Source organism: Cervus canadensis, chromosome 5 (assembly GCF_019320065.1).
Source record: "Cervus canadensis isolate Bull #8, Minnesota chromosome 5, ASM1932006v1, whole genome shotgun sequence".
Classification (NCBI taxonomy): domain Eukaryota; kingdom Metazoa; phylum Chordata; class Mammalia; order Artiodactyla; family Cervidae; genus Cervus; species Cervus canadensis.
In genome coordinates this window covers 10,876,980-10,898,686 of record NC_057390.1, presented here as the reverse complement: position 1 = coordinate 10,898,686, position 21,707 = coordinate 10,876,980, and the positions used below count along the sequence as shown (strand labels likewise).

Below are 21,707 nucleotides of genomic sequence, written 5' to 3'. Positions count from 1 at the left end.
CCTCCCTTCAGAACAAGAGCCTGGGACCAAGTGCCCCCACCCCAGTGAGCTTTACTCTAGGACACAGTTGCAACCCTGATGAGAGGCTTTATTGCTAAAAAGTCACTGAGGGTTTATTAAGTCCTCAAACACCAGCTCCTTATACCATTCCAGCAATTGCCGTGAAAGACTGGGTGGGGAGGCTGGAGCCAGGTGGGGTGTGACAGGTCTCAGATGGCTCTCAAACCACCTGCTGTTGGTCCCTTTAGTTTCAGACCCTAGCCCACCAGCCCCGGGGCCTGGCTCTTGCCTCTTCCCATAGCATGAGATACCTTAGGAGCCCAGGGGAGGAAAGGCCAGTGGTGTGGCTTCCTTTAGCTGAGCCAAGGCCCAAGCCCTTTTCCTCTACCTAGCTCCACCAGTTCCCAAATGCTATCCCCAAATTCTGAACAGCAGAATTCCTGGATTTTCCCTTCCCAGCCCAGAGTTGCTTATGGCTGCAATGTGGGACCAACTCTTCTACCAGAAGGTCCAGGGCGGTTGCAGCAGCTCAAAGGTGGGGATGCTGGTGACATTGACTGGGATGGAAATGATGGCCCAAGGCAGCCCATGCTGTTCCAGGGAGCGGCGGATCATGTAGCTGGGAGGGCATGAAGAGAGGTGGTGATGGTCACTTTCTTGGCACCCCATCATGCCCCACTGTCCCCATTACTCTGGGAGTTCCAGAGCCTGAGGACTTTTTTGGCCCTCCAACCAGGGCACCCCAAGATGAGGCTTATGGGTAGGGACTAGTAATTGCCCTTGACCTCCCCGAGTTGTGGTACCCAGCTTGATGCTAATACAGCCAGAGACAAGGACCCCTCACCCATCTCGGCCGAGCAGGAAGAGGGCGGGGATGTCAGCTGTGCGCTGGGTACTGTCCTGGATCATCTCCACGTAGAAGCTGTCATTGTCAACCGCGTTGTCAGAGATAATCACTGCCCGCCCGCCGTGCTCCTGCACCACCCGGGTCTTGGAGAGGAAGGAGCAGCCCCTGGAAGAGGTGATGATGAGACCAAAGAAAAGGCAGGGTCCTAGCTATCCCCGCCCCAGACCACCAACCCGGGAGGGTGAAAGAGGGACTGACCGTGGAGGACTGTGTTTTTAACAGAGGCTCACAAGTAAATGGCCAAAGGCTTGGATAATTTTAAGACATTTCTTAAAGACTCTTAAAAAGATGAATTATTTAAAAACAGTTATTTCAAAGTATCACCACCAACACTGATCTCAGACCCTCCCCTGGCGCCTGTGCCTGTCTGCGCCTTACCCCCTCTCCACCAGCGCGATCTGGTCCTGGATGAAGAAACCGTTGCTGAGTTCCCCGCAGGCCTCTGAAGGTTCCGCAGGGACAAGGTGAATCTGCTCATACCTTGTGTGCTGAAAGATTTAAATAGGTGAAAGTGTGGGGAGGGGTTAGGACCGAGCTGATCATTCCATCATGTCAGCTCCTCAAAAATTTGAAGGAAATGTGTGATTTCTGTGTGCTGGATGCTTGAGCACTTTGACTCAATTCTCACAGTTGTCTGGTTGTCCTATCCCACCCTCCCTTTTTGTCTTTTTTTTTTTTTTTTTTATCAAATCCTTATTTTATTTATTTATGTTTTCCACCCTCCCTGTCACAGACACAGGGAAGTTGCTATGGACCCAGAGTCACACATTAATAGTTCAGTAGTGGAGCTAGCAGAGCCATTGGCTTTTTTTTTTAACTACTTCATGTCCCTAAGAAGACAGTTTTTCCCTCTGTGATGCCCAGGTCTGTATTATACCGAGGAACAGCCAGAAGCCCTTCCTTCCTGGCTCTGTAGCCCCTGAAAGACAGAGCTGGATTCTGTCCCCTTCTCTGTCCCAGCACTCAGGTATTGATTGAATTGATGAAGGTCACCTCAACTTAGTAGGGGGAATGTGGAGACAGCATCAGAGATGAGGGGGCCTCCCTGAACTTACAAAGATACCACCAAAGTCCTTGGCAGGCGTGGCTGTAAAGATGTATCGAATGTCCCCAGGACTCAGCACTTGAAAGTACAAATAATCATGGATGCGTAAGCCTGAAAGGTAAAAGGTACAGGTGAGAAGCCTCCAGGGGAAAAGCTGGTTCAGGTTCAGATCATGGACCGTATGCCTTCAACTAGGCTGGCTGTGGTCTGGGCCCAGAGACCCAGCTTCCGCCAACTGTGTCCTTGAAGTAGGTAGGATAGATGGTCTTTGCCCTGGGGAGGATAGAACTGATGCAGACAGAGTTAGTGACCCCAGAGATTTACAGCTGTTGCTGCTTACACAGGTGAGCCAGGGAGACAGAGTTCCAGTGTTACCTCTCTGAGGGTTAATTCATCTTTGCTCTGAGGCAGACTTGAGAGTTTCAAGGTGGTAGATGTGGTAGCTGTTGTAAAAAAAAAAAAAAATCTGGTTCCACTGCCATTTCCCCCTCGTCCAGTCACTACCATTTCTTGTCCTAGCTGATGCAGCTTTTTAACTGGTCTATCTTAGCCTCCATTCTTGCTCCCTAAGGTCCATTCCCCTTAAAACTGCCAGGAATTTCCTTAAAATGTCTTAAAGCAGATATGATCATGTCACCACTGCCAGAGCTTCAATACCCTTCAAGGACTTTCTTTTGCACTTAAAACCTAAACTCTAGTCTGCAAGGCCCTGCTTGATCTGGCCATTGGCTACCCCAACCTCGTCTCTTCCCTTCCTATGTTCTAACTATACTGGCCTCCAGTTTCTTCACATCTCCAGGTCTTCTCGCAAGTTCCCTCACCATACCACACCTCTGTCTCTTTATAGGGCTCACTCCTATTCATCCATCAGATTACTTTCTCAGAGAAACCTGCCTTGTGACTGCCCTCCCTTTATGCCCCTTCAAAAATGTACTTTGTCTCCAATGACACTTTTAACATAATTTGGAATTATTTTTGTTTGTTGTCTATCTCCTGCACTAGAACAAGGACTTAAGTTTGTAATTTCATTCAATACTGTATCCACATTATCTAACATAGTGGCTAGACTATAATTGGTGCTCTAAAAGGTTGTTGAGTGAATGAACAACTATTTCCAGCAGGGAATTGCCAGAACAACTAGATTTTTCTGGGATGTGGATCTCTTTAGTACCAAAGTGTAATGTTTTACCTGAACTGAAGTCGCTGGTTTCCTTAGCCCAGAGAGATTGACTAATGTGAAAGGGTGGAAGCTTCTGCCACAAGTCACTACTGTGTGTCAGGGCTGGGATCGACTGTGGCTTTAGCTGTCCTTTTCTACGTCCTAATCAGCCACCAGGTAGAGGTCCACTGGTTTGCTACTGGGCTACACATACAGCCTTTTGTCCTGGGAGTGGAGGCTTCCCGTCAAATAGAAATAACACTCCCAGGAGGCCTTCCTGGGTTAGCACTAAAATTCCCCTCTTCCCTACACATCTTTGTCTAGCCTTTGTATTCTCTGATCTGGTAAATTAAGTGTAGATATACACATGTGCTCACGTATGTATATGGGAGTATGTTTATGTTCTCGTGTAGGTGCAAACAGGTTTGGTGTGTACGTATGTGCTGAGTGCGTGTCAAGCCTACGTATAGGCATGTGTGGTCCCATTTATGTATGTGAGTGCTCACATAATTCCAGCTTGTAGTACCCCTAGGTGTTCCTTGTTCTTCGCCCCCCTCAGCCACCTAAGTCGGCGCTAGTGGGGGTAGGGGGAACCTTCCTTTGACGTGGGTAGCTGGGGACTCACAGCCCAGCCTCAGGCCGCCCCCAGTTAATCTCCCTGGGGACCACTACCCACCCACTCCAGGTGCCAGTGTCTGGACCTGCCTTGCTCCGAACTCGCGGGGTCCCCAAGGTGACCCGGGGCCCCTGGCCCAGGACGCGCTCAAGCTGGTCCGCCAGCCCCGCCCTGAAGCGTAGCCCCGCCCGTTGCTGCTCACCGTGGGCCGCGACGCACGCGGGGAGCCAGAGCACGAGACACCACCAGCCCGCGGCGCCGGGGACCATCTCCAGGGCCCGGCCGGGCGCCGCGCTTCTTCCAGCCACCCCGCCGCGCGTACCTAGCCGGACTTCGGCCTGACAGCTGCTCTGGCCTCCCGCCCCCGGACCCGCTCACGCCGTCGGTTGGCTGACCGGAATGAGGCCTAGGACTTATTGGCTCTGAGACCTGCTTATGTAGCCACATTTTCCGCCCCTACGCCCTAGCCCACTTCCTATTGGTCGAGAGAAGTGAGGCCGAGGGCTGATTGGTCTAAACTCTTAACTGCCGGCCCCCGCCCCAGCATTTCTCATTTTGGGTTAGACTCTGCAGGACCTCTCTGGCAGAGAGCCGGCCGGGGAGGCCGCGGGAACTGAGAATGGAAGACCCGCAGGACTCGCCTCAGCCCCGAAAAGTCTTGGCTAGTCAGCTCGTGCGTTCTCGGCCGAATCCTCACCGCGGCCGCATCGCAAGGCAACGATTTATCTTCTAGCTGTGCTTTCCTTTTTCCCATCCTCTCCTTGGGAAGGCATTCGCCTAGCGCCCAGGTGGTGTCGGGCGACCCCTGCTCTGCTCACCGTCTGCCTAGTTCCACTGGCGTTTGCGCGCTGGTAGTCAGTAGGCTCTGGGGATGTGGCCTGATGTACCCGACCCTCGAGGAAGCTCTGACAGTGCCAAACCAGAAAACGAGCATTCGGGCCAGGTGCCCACGTGTGATTTTGTACCTAACCTCTCAGCCTCAGTTCCCTCATCTGTAAAGTGGGCGTGATCGTGGTACTACCAAAACGATAGTGTTCAACAACGAGCTCACTCACGTCAAATGCTTAGTTAAAGCCTCTCAGTAAGCAGTCAATAAATATATGCGTTTATTGCATCCCTTGGTCTTGGGAGATAGGGGGAATGGAATTAGAGTTAGTGGCTGACGCGGCCAAGCAAGGATTCTACATGCTCAAAAATAACGGCACCATGGAAAACCGGCGAACCTTCCTTTACCAACGATTCTCTTAGCTCTCGCCGAGGCCCAGCCTCTGACCCTTCTAGCCACGCCGACTCTGTGGTAGCGAACCATAGAGTGGCGGAAGTGGCCCACCCCTTCCTCTCCCGGTCCAACGGCTTTGTGAAGCTTCTGGGGATTTCTCTGGCGCGGAGCATTGTGGGGTTGCTGGGCGTCCCGGGCGCGGAGAAGAGGAGTAGCCGGCTACTGGATAAGCTTACAAGATGATGGTGAGTCGCATCTCGGTCATCCGGCCCCATCCGCTGCCATCTGGTCGGTAGCTGGCGCTGCCTGGCCTAGGCCAGTCTCGTAGAACCTTCTCCTGCTTATTGATTCGGTTCTCGCCCCGACCCTCTGTCTGTGAGGGACCCCGGCCCGCTACCGCCTGTTGGGCCCGGCCCGGAGCAGCTGCTCTCAGCGACGGTTTTGTGGGGCTCAAGAGGAGGCTCCGGTCGGGCCGGCTGGGGACTACAAATCCCAGGGTGCTTCGGGGCCTTGAACCTGCGTCGGTCACACGGTTTTCGGAGCCCCCCATAATCATGACCTGGGGCAAATGACTGCGGGTTGAGCGTGCATACGTGTCTGTCCAGGGCCAGACTTGGAAGCTTTGGCTGTCTTGAAAAATGCGTGTGTGAAGGAGGGTGCTTCCTCGAACCGGCAGAGGCAGCATGGGGACGGAGCCCAAGGTCTCAGCTCTGGTCTCTCATTGCCCCGCTCCCTGCCCCCTTGCTGCTGCATAATTGAAAACAGATCCTTCTGCCCGTACTCCGCTCGTCATCCCTTCATTCATTAACTAAACGCATTTTGTTGTTCAGTCGCTCAGTCCTGTCTGACTTTTTGCGACCCCATGGACTGCAGCACGCCAGGCTTCCCTGTCCATCACCAACTCCCGGACTTGCTCAAACTCATGTCCACCGGGTCGATGATGCCATCCAAGCATCTCATCCTCTGTCGTCCCCTTCTCCTCCTGCCCTCAATCTTTCCCAGAATCACAGTCTTATCCAATGAGGCAGTTCATCGCATCAGGTGGCCAAAATATTGGAGCTTCAGCTCCAGCATCAGTCCTTCCAATGAATATTCAGGGCTCATTTCCTTTAGGATTGAGTGATTTGATCTCCTTGCAGTCCAAGGGACTCTCAAGAGTCTTCACCAGCACCACAGTTCGAAAACACCAATTCTCCAGCACTCTGCCGCCTTTATGGTCCAACTCTCAGATCTGTACATGACTACTGGAAAAACCATAGCTTTGACTATACAGACCTTTGTCGGCGAAGTGATGTCTGTGCTTTTTAATATGCTGTCTAGATTTGTCATAGCTTTTCTTCCAAGGAACAAGGGTCTTTTAATTTCATGCCTGCAGCCACCATCCGCAGTGATTTTGGAGCCCAAGAGAATAAAGTCTGTCACCGTTTCCACTGTTTCCCCATCTATTTGCCATTAAGTGATGGGACTGGATGCCATGATCTTCGTTTTTTGAATGTTAAGTTTTAAGCCAGCTTTTTCACTCTCCTCTTGCACCTTCATCAAGAGCCTTTTTAGTTGCTTTCTGCCATTAGGGTGGTGTCATCTGCATATCTGAGGTTATTGCTATTTCTCCCACTAATCATGATTCCAGCTTGAGCTTCAGCCAGGCATTTTGCATGATGTACTCTGGATATAAGTTAAATAAGCAAGGTGACAGTATACAGCCGTGACATGCTCCTTTCCCAGTTTGAATTAGTTGGTTGTTCCATGTCTGATTCTTAACTGTTGCTTCTTGACCTCATACAGGTTTCTCACGAGGCAGTTAAGGTGGTCTAGTATACTCATCTCTTTAACATTTTTCCACAGTTTGTTGTGATCCACACAGTCAAAGGCATTAGCATAGTCAGTGAATCAGAAATAGATGTTTTTCTGGAATTCCCTTGTTCTGTGATCCAGCAGATGTTGGCAATTTGATCTCTGGTTTCTCTGCCTTTTCAAAATCCAACTTGTACGTTTGGAAGTTCTTGGTTCATGTACTGTTGAAGCCTAGCTTGAAGGATTTTGAGCATTAGTACCTTGCTAGCATGTGAAATGAGCACTACTGGGTGGTAGTTTGAATTTTTAGTACCTACTGAATGTACTAGGCCCCTAGTACAGCTTCTGAGGTGCAACTCTCAACCAGGAGAATGGGCAGGGCACTGGGGATGATGCATCAGAGGTGAGAAGACCCAGCCTCTGACCCTATCTGCTCTTCCAGATGTGACATTAAATGGCTTTTTTAGTTGTCCACCTAATTCTCTTGTCTCCTTTTCTTTAGAGAAGCAGGTGAATCCTGGAGGCCGTCTGTAGCCCTCCTCCCCTCTCCCCTTCTGTGGCATCCCTTTCTCCAACTCAGAGTTACGGGTACCTTCCATGGGTCCCAAACGACCTCGGTGGTGTCCCCTGAGCTGATGTTGAACAGGGCCAGCTTTTAAGTGTTTGAGGTGAAACCCTGACCTGTGCTCCCTGGGCACTTGGCAGTTCACTTGTTCATTTTTCTCTGTCCAACTCAGTTCTCTGTTCTTTTCCTGCTTCCTCAGCTTCTGCCTGACCTAGTCATATGTCAAACTGACAGCTGTCAGATGTTCATGCTACCAAAGGCCCTGAGAATCCTGCTTGTACCTGAAAGAGTAGGGACCTGGTGTTAATCTGGATACCCTCTCTGCCTTTCATGCACCCAGTACTGCCTTTTTCAGTCTGGCTTCAGTGTTGCCTATCCCCTGAAGTCATCTTCGCCTCCTGCAGTGGCAGCATAGTGGAACACTTGAGAGGAAGGGCTCTGGAGCCACCCTGAATGCCTGTGTTTGATAGCTTAATAGATGTGTGACTTTGAGTGTGGTATTATATTTCCGGCCCCTAAAATTCTTCTAACTTGTGATAAAACCCTTCACCCACCGAGAGGCCCCAGACCACCACCTCGGCTTTTTCCTGAGCTGACACCTGCTCTGTTTCCTTGCTTATTGACTTTTGGTAGCTCTCCTTTTTGTGTGTGAAACTTAAGTCACCAAGAACTCTTCTTGCTGTTATTTGGTACCTGGTATTGAATTGGTACCTGATACTCTGGAAGTCTTCTGTGATTGAAAAAGAGGTAAGAGGGTTCCTCAAAAAGCTCAGTCCTATGACTTTGGTACAACCAAAGGTTGTACAGAAGGTATTGATATGTTCTTGCCTTTGTGTTCAGCACTGCATGCCTTAGCGTATGAATACCTGTTGTTTCATAGAGCATCAAGCTAAATAATGCTTATTAAAAGTTGTTAAGTAGAATGAAGGCCATTAAGCTGAAATTAGCAAGCCTTTCATGATAGATACCCTTGGCAGATTGTTGGATTCTGCTGTTGTTTCTTCACTTGAGTAACAGTGCGGTTGGAAAGTCACTTAAGGACACGAGCTGGCTTGCCCACGGAGAACTGACAGAAGAGGCACCATCCTGACTGACCTGCTTGTCTCGTCCAGCCCCGCCACCTTCCCTCCCCCGGGATCTCTGTACAGCCTGCCGTTTCTGTAGGGCCCATAAAGCACAGGAGCTTGGGACAACGTGGTCAGCTGCTTCCAAGCCCTTCTTGCTCATACTTAGGAAGTCTCGGTGAATTTAGTGTCACCATGCTGCCGATGCTTTTCCAAAAATAAGAACAGATTGCCACCTTACTTCATGATGTGTATAAAGCACTTTCAAGGGTATTTGGCCCTTGAATAACTCTGGGGGTTAGGGGACTACACTTTGCTAAGTCAAAAGTTTGCATATGATTTAGTCAGCCCTCCATGTCTGGATTTCTCTGTATCTGAGGATTCAACCAACCTCAGACAGTGTAGTATTACAGTATTTACTGCTGAAAAAATTTCAGGCATAAGTGGACTCACACAGTTCAAACCATGCTGTTCAAGGTTCAACTGATAATGTAATTGGAATTTTCAGCACCAGAAGCTTCTGTATATTGCTTTATATGTGGCCAAATCTAGGCACTCTACACATTGAAATTAGTGTAGTCCTTATCTTTGTGAAGCTTGTACTTTAAGATGGATGGCAATATAAACATTATGCTTGAGAAAGAGCAGAGAGAGTTATGGGATCCCCTGTTCCCAGTGCCCACGTTAACTACTGTTGAGAAGAACGGCAGCTCTGAGGAATTGCTGGCCTAGTGGTAAGAAAGTGGTTTTGGTAGAACGTGGCAGTGTGGCTCCTGTAGGTGGGGTATAATTTGGAGTTAGAAGTGAGAAAAAGTTTATAAAAACATTGGATAAGTTAGACTTGGTGGGGGTGAAAGACTCTGTTGAATGGACTAGGAAGGGATTAAGACTCAAGTTGGTTTTTGATTGGTAGTGTAAATCTCTGTTGGGGCAGGGTTGGACCAGAGATGACTTGAGGCTGCCCTGAGGAATGATTTAGCAGGTCTGGGAGAAGGGGGTCCCTTTGGGGGACCCATTTTTCCTTGCAAGAGACCTGAAGGAATTCTGAGAGTACAGAGAAGCCACTGAGTAATGTATGATATGTTTGTTAGGAAAAGTTGAAACAAAACAAAATACCCAAGTTTGAAAACTTTCTTTACTACCACTTTCTTACTTATTCGAGTTTGTTGTGCATCTTTCTCGCCTATTTTTATGCAGTTGCTCATTATATCTTGCCTCTTATCATTTTTTTTTGTTGTTTTCTTCCCCCAGTGTAAATTGGACTATGCCGTTACTCTGCTAAAAGCTTTTCCAGGGCTTCCCTTCTTTGTAGGAATAAAATCTATAAACTCCTTACCATAGTCTGCAAATGAGTAGTGATTTGATTCCTGTCTGCTTCTTCAACTTCATTCCAGTCTTTTGCTTACTCACTACCCTCCAGCTACAGTGACCAAAGAAGTCAAATTTTTAAAGAAATTGTTCAGTTAATGTGGAGTCAGCCTCATGAGTTGTTTGACTTACTAGTTTGTGAATTCCTGGCTCTTTTTGTTGGACTGAGACAGCCTGATGCTTTTCTATGTCTACCCTGCTCGAACACCTGAAATATCCCCAGGGGTGGACTTGGGCAGTGACTGTCAAACTTTATATTGCAATCCACAGTAAGAAATTTCAAAGCATAGGGTTGCAGAGGGTCAGACCCAGCTTTGGGACTAAATAACAGCATAGGCTAATTGCACACACATAACTAACATAACAAAAGTTTTGAAACAGTGTTTACACTTATCTGTTTTACATACATAAAATCAGTCATAAGAGAACAGTGGCTGTTGTGGAGAACAATGCAAAATAGAGAAGAACTTGTTTAGGGTATCTGGTTGGAGATTGGTCACAAAAGCTTTATGGAACCAGCATGAGAGATGGAAAGACTGAGGTACAGATGAGACAGGACAGGTGTGCCGTTTGTCTATCTGCCTGGCCATTTCCCACTCCAGCTGGCATCGTTGGTGACACTGCCTGCCTCGGCGTCTCTGGGACAACGTCTGAAGCTCTTGGCGTCTCTCTTTGCATCAGTGCCCCTTCTGCTTCTCTGCGATTAAGCTCTCATGCAGTTAATTGGATGTTTTCTGGAGGGTGAGCGCTGAGCATGGCCTGCTTCCTCCTGTGCCGTGGCCTGATTCCTCAACCCAGGAAATAGGGTCAGAAGTTGAAAGGGCTATGCTTTTTCAACTGGGCACTGAAGAATACATTATTTGATTTGTTCTTTTTGACCAAATCAGTGCTTCTCAAACCATTTTCTGGTACACCTGCAGAGTATGCCATTTCTGGGGGTAGGGCTGTTAAAGGAATAGATGTAGTGGATGGACATTGGGCGAATGTGGTTTAAAGGGGCCTCCAGATTTTTTTTTTTTTAAGTGAATTGCTCTTTCTTCTCTAGCCCACACCAGTTATCCTGTTGAAAGAGGGGACTGATAGCTCCCAAGGCATCCCCCAGCTTGTAAGTAACATCAGTGCCTGCCAGGTGATTGCTGAGGCTGTCAGAACTACCCTGGGCCCCCGTGGTATGGACAAGCTCATTGTGGATGGCCGAGGTAAGTACAGAGTTTCTCAGACCAGTGTGGAGAAGAGGAGGGTCCTCTAAAGTGTTTGGGGCCAGCAGAGATTGGCAACAGAAATTCCTCTGCTTTTAAGATCTCTGAAGGATTGCTTACTATGAAGCTGCTTCTTTTCCTACATTGTTCTGAATGCTGAGCCTCTTGGGAATATATGGGAGAAGCCAGGTTTAGGAATCTTGCCTTATAGAGAGATTTGGCCTAGAAACATGAAATAGAACCTTCCTAAGTTGCCTGTGGTCACTCCTGTTGTATCATGTTGCTGAGACAAATTCCGCATTTTGTTTTAGTGTATTAATTTACAAGTGAAATACGAGGGTATCAACTGTTAAGAATATCTAAATGATTATTCATTCTTATTTTTTAAAATGTTTTCTACATCCAGTAGAGGTTTACTATTCAAGGAAAATGAAGAGTTCATGGTTTTTGGAAAAATGTGATTTTAGGTGGCCCTTTGTGCCCAGAGCTAAATCTATGAAAAGATCAGTTCATTCCCACCACGAGACCCTCTGTCCTGTCCCAATAAAGTGTATATGTCCAGCTCGAAGTCAGAATTTAAGAAAAGATCTTTACATTTTTACTTTGTGTTTGTCCCTTTAAAGGCAAAGCAACAATTTCTAATGATGGGGCCACAATTCTGAAACTCCTTGATGTTGTCCATCCTGCAGCGAAGACTTTAGTGGACATTGCAAAATCCCAAGATGCTGAGGTAGGAAAATCAAGTCCAAGTCTGTTCTACTGTGTGTGGCTCAGATCTCAGGACCAGGCCTGTGTGCTATCATTCATATGAGTTGCTCAGTAAATAATTTAACCTCTCATCTGTTGGTTGCCTTATAAGATGGAGTTGGAGATTGTTTCCAGTTCACTTTTTTCTTTCTTAAAAAAAAAAAATTTATAGTAGTAAAACACACATAGCATAAAATTTGCCATTTTATGTTCCTGTCAGTGACATTAACTTGTCTTTGCCTTTTTAAAAATCATTTCTGACACTGGAGTCTTGATAATAAATATTGAGAGAGACAAGCTTGCATTTCAGAGTGTTACAGATAACATCCCAAAGTCATATTAAAAGGTCTATTAGGACCCTGTAACCTGGAAAACAGTATGGCAATTTTCAACAAAGGAATACGTTTCTCTCTAGGAAATTGACAGCTTAAACCCTTTGCCACAGTAACTTTTTTTCTCCTTAAAATCTCTTACATTCCAGAGAAACATAAATGAGATAAAAGTGAATTTCTTCTATATCAGAGGTTAACCAGTTTTCTAAAAAAACTCTTTTGTCAAAGAAAAGGGGAAGCAGAGGGGGAAAAAAGCTCTTATTCTTTTTCTCCTTTATTAAAAATAAAGTTTAGATCCCATTATTGAAAATTGCCATTAAGAAAAACAGGCTCGTAATCTGCTTATTCCAAATAGTGTTTAAAATACAAAAGACTTTGATCCTTAGAGGTTTGTTTTGTGAACCCTTGTAGAATTTGTTCCCATTTATCTCATACCTTTTGCTACCATTATTTGTTATTTGTGACATATTAGCATTGTAATATTATAAGCATGTATACTGTGTTACTGATCATAGTACCTTGTCCATAGTAAATAAGTTCTTGGTTAATTTGTGTATATGATTTCATATTCTGGGGAAATTTGTCCAGATCAACCCTCTTTGGAGAATGGGCCTGGCTGGGGAATTAGTTTTGTGACCATTTGATGGGATGAATATCTACCGAGCAACACCCCAGTTTAAATGGATAGATTGCCTAGAAAACAGAGTTAGGGAGTTTTATTCCTGAACATGAGTGGATGTGAGTTTCCTATCATCCTGTTCCAGGTCGGTGATGGCACCACCTCAGTGACCCTGCTGGCTGCAGAATTTCTGAAACAGGTGAAACCCTACGTGGAGGAAGGTTTGCACCCGCAGATCATCATCCGAGCTTTCCGCACCGCCACACAGCTGGTATGGGAGTGCTAGTGAACCTGGGCCGTTTGTGCACCATTTTTGTTTCTCTTAGGGTACAGTCTATATTGGGTTGTAGAGGGTCTGGGGACATTTCTTGAATATTTTCTGAATTCTACTCCATAGAAATCTCAGTTCTATCATTCAGTAGCTACTGACTAGGTGTATTACTTAGTCTTTTTAAGCTTCAAGTTTCCTGACAGACTATGATGTAGACAAATCACAGGCTATCAGTAAGTGAGAGCTGTTTTGTTTTTATCGAGTATTTCATAGCACATCTTGAGACATTGCTTTTATTGACCTTTGACTTTCATTCTTTAACTTGAGGTAAGTCAGTTCCTCTTCCCCTTACTTTCTTTACTGTCTCTGTTTCGGGGTGGTGACATTAAAATGAAATTATATGTGAAAGGTAAGTATGAAAGGATATCTTTTGAAAAAGATGGCTTTGAAAAGAGACAATGTTTAATATACAAATATGTGTATCATATATTACATAACATAGTTCATATATAAAGTACTAAAAGTTGTCACGAGTGCTATTCTATGCCTACTGTCTATCACTGGTGCTGTTGTATGCCTGCTCTACATTTCTAATTTTGGGCCTTTTTCTAAACTAGAGATTTATATTTTTCTGGGCAGCTATAAGACTTAGAAATGTTATTTCAGCTGTTGAGGGGAAATACTTAAGATTTGGGAGTAAACAGATTAGGGACTAGCAAGAGAGATTGGGATCCACTTTTCCAGTTTGTTTTTAACGTGAGAGACTCACCCAGTTTCTGTTCTTGGCAGGCAGTTAACAAGATCAAAGAGATCGCGGTGACTGTGAAGAAGGAAGATAAAGTGTAAGTTTGCAGTGAACTTTGTCAGAACCTTGACTTCCCATGGCCAGATTGGATGCAGAAGTGTGCTGGAATACCTTGCATGGACTGGGCCTGTTTGGCTCTTGCTAAACCCCTTGCTGTGCCCCAATCCATGTCGTACAACAGAGGCTATAGACTGTAGTTTAAAAGCTGTCACTCATGAGGTCTTTGACTGCAATCACCATCTGTCACTGGTAATCTGCCCTAAAGATTCAGAAGACAAAGTGTTGAGGGCTGAATTTAGAGGCTAGGATAGAAACCATCTCCACATTGCAATACAGTCTAATAAGAGGGGCTTTCAAGGCCTGATGCAGGTCCCACCCTTGTGTCCCAGGGAGCAGAGGAAGCTGCTTGAGAAATGTGCCATGACTGCTCTGAGCTCCAAGCTGATCTCCCAGCAGAAAGCCTTCTTCGCTAAGATGGTGGTGGACGCAGTGATGATGCTTGATGATTTGCTGCAGCTTAAAATGATTGGAATCAAGAAGGTGCAAGGTGGAGCCCTAGAGGTAAGCCTGCTGAGGCCTCCGTAGGAGGCTCTTGCTTTTACATTGACCCTTTAGGCAGCTTGGTGTAGGAGGACAGCACATATTAGAGGAATAGAGAGAACTCACTTGGGCTGGAAGCCAGATTGAAGCTGTGTTCCTCATACTGTGGCTATAAGCTGTCTCCTGTAGGTGCATTTTGTAACCTTCACAGACTTGTATTACTTGTCAGCAGAATGGAAGGATGAACTGGCTGATTTTCAGAATCTCAGTGTTAATGTCGGAGGGGACAGGGCTAGCTCTGATAAATTGTCTAAAACCCGCTCAATAAATATAAGTACTTTTCAGTCCATTCTTCTCCAAGTGGTACAGGCAGGCTCTCCCTTCTTTTATTCATTTATCTTGAACAGATAATACAGAAGTCAAACTATAGAAAGTCCTAAAGGAGAAAAGAAATGTCTCCTACACCACTCCTGCCCCAGAAACCACTATTAACTGTGTGTGTGTTCTTCCAGACTGTGCGTCTATAAGTTATTGTTTTCTGAAACGAATGCTCGCTTGTAATACATAGTGTCCTGCAACTGGCTTTTGTTTATTTAACAACATATTTTTTTCACTTATTTAAATTAAAATAGTGACTAGTGTCTACTGTATTTGCACAACACAATTGCATTTTCATTCTGTTCATCTCCCTCCTCTTCTGTCATGGCACATGAGTGGAATGAGATTCCCTTTATGTAATAAAGCTGTAAAGAATCTGAAAGTCATCTGAGCCATTCCCATGCCTTCGGCCCCCAAATGATCGTGTTTCAGCCCATTCTCTACGACATGGCTTGCTGACATTGTCTTTACACACTGCTTTAATCTCAGTGTTCCATCTTCTGTTCCAGAAACCCTTGAGATAAAATTGGCATTCACTAAACTAGGGATCAGAACTGTAATTTTTAACTGGTGAGAAAGCCAGGGGCTCCAAGCCACATATACGTTCAGTCTGTCTTTTACTGGCCCTTTGTCCTGGTAATGCACCCTTCCTCCAATCTTGCATTCTTTTTTTTTGCTGCAGGGTGAGGTTCCTCAATTTACACTCTGTGTATAAAGCCGTTTGGGGTTCTACATTGCCCATAAGATAAGAGTCAGGCCTTAGCGGAGCCTTTAAGATTCTCCTAAACTTGTCCCTGCCCTCTCTTTTCTCCCCCCTACCCTCCTATTTTGTATTCCAGCAACTGCTAATGGCTTTTCATCCCCTGATTGCACCATACTGCCTCTGCCTGTTGGGAACATCTCTTTCGTTTTCTGTTTGACTAATTTCAGCGCATCCATCTTGATTCAGCTCAGGCATCACCCCCTTTAGGAGGCTATGGATTTGAATGATGTAGGAATCTGTTCCCTGATAGGCTACTGTACTATGAATTATAGACTAAAATTGTAGATTAGTACTATCAGAAAACACATAGATCATCGAACAGAATACAGTTTTTAAAATTGTTATTTTGTCGACATTTAGTTGATTTACAGTGTTAATTTCTCCTGTTCAGCAAAGTGATTGTTATGCATACCTAGTTCTTTTTCATACTCCTTTCAATTATGATTTATCACTGAATATTGACTATAGTTGCTTGTGCTGTATAGTAGGACCTTGTTTACTCATTCTGTGTAATAGTTTGCATGGTAACCCCAAACTCCTAACCCATTTCTCCTCCAACCCTCCACCCTCATGGCAACCACAAGTCTGTTCACTTTGTCTGTGAGTGTTTCTGTTTCATAGATAGGTTCATTTGTGTTGTATTTTAGATTCTACATGTAAATTATATCATAACGCTATCTGTCTTTTTCTTTCTGACTTCACTTCCTGAATACACCCTTCTTTATGGAGTGGGAGGAAATGACTAGGTGATTCAATAAGAGATCTCAGGTTGAGCCTGCCTTCTCATAGTGTTACAGTCACTCCCACCTGCCATGTGCTTTCTGTTAGGCCCTTATGTTAAATCTACCACACAGCGAGCTCCGTTTTAGAATGAGTGGTGTAGTAGTTCATATTGTGAGGGATCGAGATGGGAGAAGCCACAGTGATCACTTGAGAACTGCAGGAAATTTCTGACTGTTAGGACTTCTTGTTTTCATTTCCTAAAGAGGGGAAGCATCTAGGCTACAGCACACAGGTATGTGTGCGCTCACGTGCAGAACAGGTAGGAGGGATATGTGTACGTATGTGCAGTGAAGATTGGGAGCTGTAGAGTTGGAACCTCCGACAGTGCATCCCTTGGCACGTGTGCTTTGGAGGTCATTCTTAAAGGAGAGCCCAGACAGGCCTTTCCCGTGCTTAGTCTCTGCAAGCTAAGTGGTTTTCCTTATCCTGAAGGGACAACCAAAATAAGTATTCATGTTTTTCCTAGCATTTAGGATGATGGAAAAACTTTGTTACAATACTGGAATTAAAACCATAATTAACCCTTTCAGTTTCACAGAAATGGACATGCATTAGTCCAGCACACCACTAATTGATTTTATTTCATACCAGTACTGAACTGTTGAACTGTCTGATTTTTTTAAACAGGAATCCCAGCTTGTTGCTGGTGTTGCATTTAAGAAGACTTTCTCTTATGCTGGGTTTGAAATGCAACCCAAAAAGTACCATAATCCAATGATTGCCCTTTTAAATGTTGAGCTCGAGCTGAAAGCTGAGAAAGATAATGCGGAAATCAGAGTCCACACAGTTGAGGTAGGTCCTCCCAGCCGGCAGCGGCATGAACACGGGCAGCATTTTGGGCCAGAGCCGTGGGCCTCCGTGGTCGTCTTGGGCTAGCTCTGTTTCTCAGGCGCCTCGTGGGCTCCTTTCTCCTCCTGTGCCCCGAAGTGTTGGTGTGTAAATACTGGGCCCACTCTTCTCACTCTGCCCTCTCTGACCTGGCCCTGAGGAGGTTTGGATAGGGCAAACCTGCTGAAATACTATCCTGTGGCCCTGGGGAAGGGCCTTGCGGGAGCCTTTCAGCTATAAAATGAGCCGTGTATTTTGATTCCTCTTATTTGGGCAGATGTGCGCTCTGCCCTTCTAGACTGTGTCCCGTGCTACTGGGACCGCTCTGCTCCCAACATTGGTATCACCAAGTCTGTCTCTCTGGAGGTAGCATTGTCACCCAGCTGTAAGCAACTGTTCTTGGAAAATGCATCCCCAACACAGAATGGCCTTTGAAGGAAAGGTCTTGTCATTGGGAACTCTATGGGTGCAGTGCCTCAAAGGAGCTAGAACTTAGCTGGCCAAACTGCCTCACATCTTAGCAAATACCAGCTCTGGAGTAGCTCCCAGTGCTCAGATTACTTTCTGCTTTTGTGTTTGAAAGTTTTAGATGGTTCCTAAGTTACCTTATAGGGTCCTTGTTTATTTGAACTGAGGGGAGTCTCTTCTGTTTACCCTCTGTTAATTCCCTAATAAATCAATGTTTTCTGGGTCTCTTCAGGATTATCAGGCAATTGTTGATGCTGAGTGGAACATTCTTTATGACAAGTTAGAGAAGATCCATCATTCCGGAGCCAAAGTCGTCTTGTCCAAACTCCCCATCGGGGATGTGGCCACCCAGTACTTTGCTGACAGGGACATGTTCTGTGCTGGTCGCGTGCCAGAGGAGGACCTGAAGAGGACAATGATGGTAACCAAACTGTCACAGGCTGCTTTTAGGTCTTTCTGGCCCCAGAGGGGTTTTCACTTACCCCTAGTGTACTGGAGTGGTATATGAACCTGGACTTGTCTTCTTAACTCTTTTTGCCGTGAACACTTCAGTTCCAGTGTGTGCATGCTTACTATATAAGAGTTAATCTAACCAAACAAGTCAGGAAAGTGGATTTGTGAGGGAACCTAGCAGTAGTGCTATGATTAGCTGGCTAAGCTCCAGTCTTGATGCTGCAGGCCAGGTTTCCTCTTTTTGCCGCACCTCGCACCTGTGGAATCTTAGTTCCCCTACCAGGGACAGAATCTGCACCCCTGCCCTGGAAGCATGGAGTCTTAACCACTGGACTGCTAGGGAAGTCCCTCCTCCCTTTCTTCTTAAGCATCTTGCCAAGGTGCTTTAAGTTTTAAAGCACTGATCATGACTTCAGTTACTGGGCTCAAAGCACCCTAGTTTAGGGAAGAGTGTATTGGGTAAAGCATCTCTTTTTAACTGGGCTTGTTTGCCCTTCATGTTTCTTCATTCTGTTTTGTTTTCTCCTCTTCCAGAGGGAGCCTTGAGGTCAAGGGTGAGAGTGGGTCATCCAGTGTATCTGGGGCATCGTGGCAGTCTAACATGGGAATTGGCTTTAAAACTAAGTAGCAGGATGCTTGCTTCCCACCTCATGTGATTTGTCACTGCTAGATGATCTTGTCTTGCGTTCCTCAGGCTTGTGGAGGCTCCATCCAGACCAGTGTGAATGCGCTGTCATCAGATGTTCTGGGCCACTGCCAGGTCTTTGAAGAGACTCAGATTGGAGGCGAGAGGTGAGTGGTGGGTCTCGGTTCCCTGTTCGCTTAGCCTACAAGACTTGCCGGATGGCCTTCTGCCATCTGTGGTTTGTGGTGTATATATAACAGGTCTCCCAGGTGGCGCTAGAGGTAAAGAGCCTACCTGCCATTGCAGGAAATGAAGAAAAGCCAGTTCGGTCCTTGGGTGGGGAGAATGCCCTGGAGGAAGAAATGGCAACCCACTCCAGTATTCTTGCGTGGAGAATTCCACGGACAGAGGAGCCTGGCTGGCTACAGTAACGTGTGCTACTCTCTTCTGAGGTCTTAATCTCTTGGGGTGTATCAGTGCTCAGTTATATAAAGTGTTTCAGGAAGAAGGTCAAATCGGGTCTACAGTCTGACTCCACAATCTTTTATGCCCCTGTGGCACAGCCCTAGACCTTCCCAAGAACACGCCTTTAAGGGTGGACTTGGAGAATTTCAGTGAGGGACAGAAGAGCGGCTGTTGAATGTTGAGAGGACTTGGTGAGGTCCGAACACTGTGGGTTGTTAGCAGAAAGGAGTTCACAAATACAATTTGATCCTGGGTGTAGGTACAATTTCTTCACTGGCTGCCCCAAGGCCAAGACATGTACTATCATCCTCCGTGGTGGTGCGGAGCAATTTATGGAGGAGACAGAGCGGTCCCTGCACGACGCCATCATGATTGTCAGGAGGGCCATCAAGGTACTGGACTGGGGGCTTCCAGCCTGCACAACCCACTCTGCCTCTTGAGCTGATGCGACCCTGGATTTGCGTGGTGATCCCTTTCCTATATATCCTGTCCTTCCATGTGGTCCCTGATTGTCTCATGGATCATAAACATCCTCAGTCTCTCAAAATAAGTCATGCTACCTTAACTAAGACTTGTTCTTGTGAGCAACTGTGGAGCTGATGGAGTCAGCCATTGCAGGGATTGTGCCAGTGCCCTCAAGGTGTAGGTGACCTTGAAGATGGTCAGAAACCACATGGTTCACCAGATTGAAGTGGGGATGTGCTAGACGTGGTCCATGTCCAGGCTTCCTGGGGCTTGGACTGGGGGCGGGGATGAGCCTACAACTCTGTAGGCTAGAGGGCCTGTTGACTGAGTGGCCCAATTAGGCCATGGCTGGAGCTTAGACAGAGGGCTCCTTGAATTTAGAGGTGAGTTTGGTCTTTGCAGAATGATTCAGTGGTGGCTGGCGGTGGTGCCATCGAGATGGAGCTCTCCAAGTACCTACGAGATTACTCAAGAACCATTCCAGGAAAGCAGCAGCTACTGATCGGGGCCTATGCCAAGGCCTTGGAAATTATCCCACGCCAGCTCTGTGACAATGCTGGCTTTGATGCCACAAACATCCTCAACAAGCTACGGGCTCGGCACGCCCAGGTGGGTTGTTCCTTTCCTTTGAGTCCAGGGACTGGGTGGATGGGCTGGATTCTTAGCGTGTGCTGTGCTTCCTCAGGCTCTGCGTGGTCAGCCCAGCGGATGGTGCTGAAACCAAACCCAGCACCAACTGCCTGCCTCCTCTGAGGGCAGAAGGAGCGACATGGTGTCAGGACTAGTTGTTCCGGGGTTTCTTCAGTGCCTCTTGCAAGAGTCTGATCACTCCTTTTGGTGCGCTGAGGGAACAAAGTGACACGGTAGCCTCCTGCCTGGAGGCATGCACTACCTACCGTGTGTAGTGGGTTCCTCGTGTGTTCCTCCAGCACTTGAGGGCCCTGCTGACAGGAGTCCAGCCATGGCTGTCCTGCCTCCTTGTAGAGCATGCGTCTCTTGAGAATTTAGTTTGCTCCTCTGCTGTTCAGCAAGTACTCATTTAGAGATGTTTGCTAAATGCTCAGTATGGTGACAGCAGCACCCAGTGAGTGACCTTGCTTCTGACTTGTGTTAGAACTTTAAGCAAGTCACTTTCTCTTGTGTGTCAGTTTCCTTATCTGTAAAATGGGGGCTGAAAGTCATCCTCTTGAAAAACATGGTTTGACATACAGTCCTCAGATGACCTGAGGGTGAGAATAGGGCCTTCCTAAAACCCAGCAGCTTGCCTGGGAGAGGCCCTGGTCAGCACTTCTCTCAGGTCTGGAGGGGTGGTGGAGGGCAGGGATGGGAAGAGGCTTCCAGGTTCCTGTTGGAATGCCATTTTCCTTAGGGAGATGCCAGTGGGTTCAGAGAGCCTGAGGATGCCTCACAATCTAAGTCATTGAGAGGATGTGCAGGAAGAAATCTGAGAGCAGTTCATATCATTTTCCCTCTTTTTCTACTTTTTCAGGGTGGCATGTGGTACGGGGTGGACATCAACAATGAAGACATTGCTGACAATTTTGAGGCCTTTGTGTGGGAGCCAGCAATGGTGCGGATCAATGCCCTGACTGCGGCCTCCGAGGCTGCGTGCCTTATCGTGTCTGTAGATGAAACCATCAAGAACCCTCGCTCGACAGTGGATGCTCCCCCAGCTGCTGGCCGGGGCCGAGGTCGTGGCCGCCTTCACTGAGAGGTTTCTCAGCCCTCACGCGAGTGGCCGGCAGGCTGTGCTTACTCTGTCTTGGTCAAATATTACAAGGAAGGGGTAGTATTTGGCCCACTCTGTTCTCACTGGAGGTTATTTAATAAAACTTCAAAGACTTAGAATCCATTTTGCACATTATTTGGGTGCAGGAATTTTACTCATAAATGTCTTGACTGTGGCTCAGAATTGTAGCTTTACATGTACTCATCCAGCAGGTAGAAAAGAGAACTCGGCCAGGGGAGGCGCTCCACTTGAGTGGCTCATGTCTGGAAGTTTTGCTTTAGTTGCTTTCTCAGTCTTAGAAGCAGCTGGAAGATATGGAGTTGCTTCCTTCTTTTTTCCTTTTTTCTGACGTCATCTTACTTAGCCCTGGCCTTGCCCGGCACTGCTCCTAGGGTTTCTCTGGGTTTCTGTTAAATGCATTACATTATCTTGTCTATCTCTTTTACTTCTGTATTCTTTTGGCTCAGTCCCTTAATCTCTCTTATTTAAGATCTTGAGGT

General features: G+C 46.7%; 2 protein-coding genes across 2 annotated transcripts; one reads left to right on the top strand and one right to left on the bottom strand.

Annotated features, from left to right (window-relative positions):
* Positions 1–67: 67 nt before the first annotated feature.
* PRADC1 (protease associated domain containing 1) lies at positions 68–4,112 on the bottom strand. Its single transcript, XM_043468182.1, has 5 exons — positions 3,930–4,112; positions 1,963–2,063; positions 1,286–1,395; positions 845–1,012; positions 68–619 (listed from the first exon to the last, which is right to left on the bottom strand). The coding sequence occupies exons 1-5, from the start codon at positions 3,994–3,996 to the stop codon at positions 499–501; spliced, it is 567 nt and encodes a 188-aa protein (XP_043324117.1). The 5' UTR covers positions 3,997–4,112; the 3' UTR covers positions 68–498.
* A 179-nt stretch (positions 4,113–4,291) lies between these two features.
* Positions 4,292–21,326, top strand: CCT7 (chaperonin containing TCP1 subunit 7). The gene is made up of 12 exons (XM_043468180.1): positions 4,292–5,191; positions 10,783–10,936; positions 11,560–11,666; positions 12,780–12,905; positions 13,695–13,747; positions 14,100–14,271; positions 16,802–16,966; positions 17,703–17,891; positions 18,618–18,715; positions 19,273–19,405; positions 19,881–20,087; positions 20,968–21,326. The coding sequence occupies exons 1-12, from the start codon at positions 5,186–5,188 to the stop codon at positions 21,187–21,189; spliced, it is 1,632 nt and encodes a 543-aa protein (XP_043324115.1). The 5' UTR covers positions 4,292–5,185; the 3' UTR covers positions 21,190–21,326.
* The last annotated feature ends 381 nt before the right edge of the window (positions 21,327–21,707 follow it).

What these genes read in the sequence shown, in the direction of transcription:
- PRADC1 (XM_043468182.1), bottom strand. Translation starts at nt 3,996, where the DNA reads ATGGTCCCCGGCGCCGCGGGCTGGTGGTGTCTCGTGCTCTGGCTCCCC. An exon ending in AGGACTTTGGTGGTATCTTT is followed by an intron (nt 1,396 to 1,962) that starts GTAAGTTCAGGG and finishes TAAATCTTTCAG; the next exon opens with CACACAAGGTATGAGCAGAT. An exon ending in TTCCTGCTCGGCCGAGATGG is followed by an intron (nt 620 to 844) that starts GTGAGGGGTCCT and finishes ATGCCCTCCCAG; the next exon opens with CTACATGATCCGCCGCTCCC.
- CCT7 (XM_043468180.1), top strand. An exon ending in GCTCATTGTGGATGGCCGAG is followed by an intron (nt 10,937 to 11,559) that starts GTAAGTACAGAG and finishes GTCCCTTTAAAG; the next exon opens with GCAAAGCAACAATTTCTAAT. An exon ending in GTGAAGAAGGAAGATAAAGT is followed by an intron (nt 13,748 to 14,099) that starts GTAAGTTTGCAG and finishes CTTGTGTCCCAG; the next exon opens with GGAGCAGAGGAAGCTGCTTG.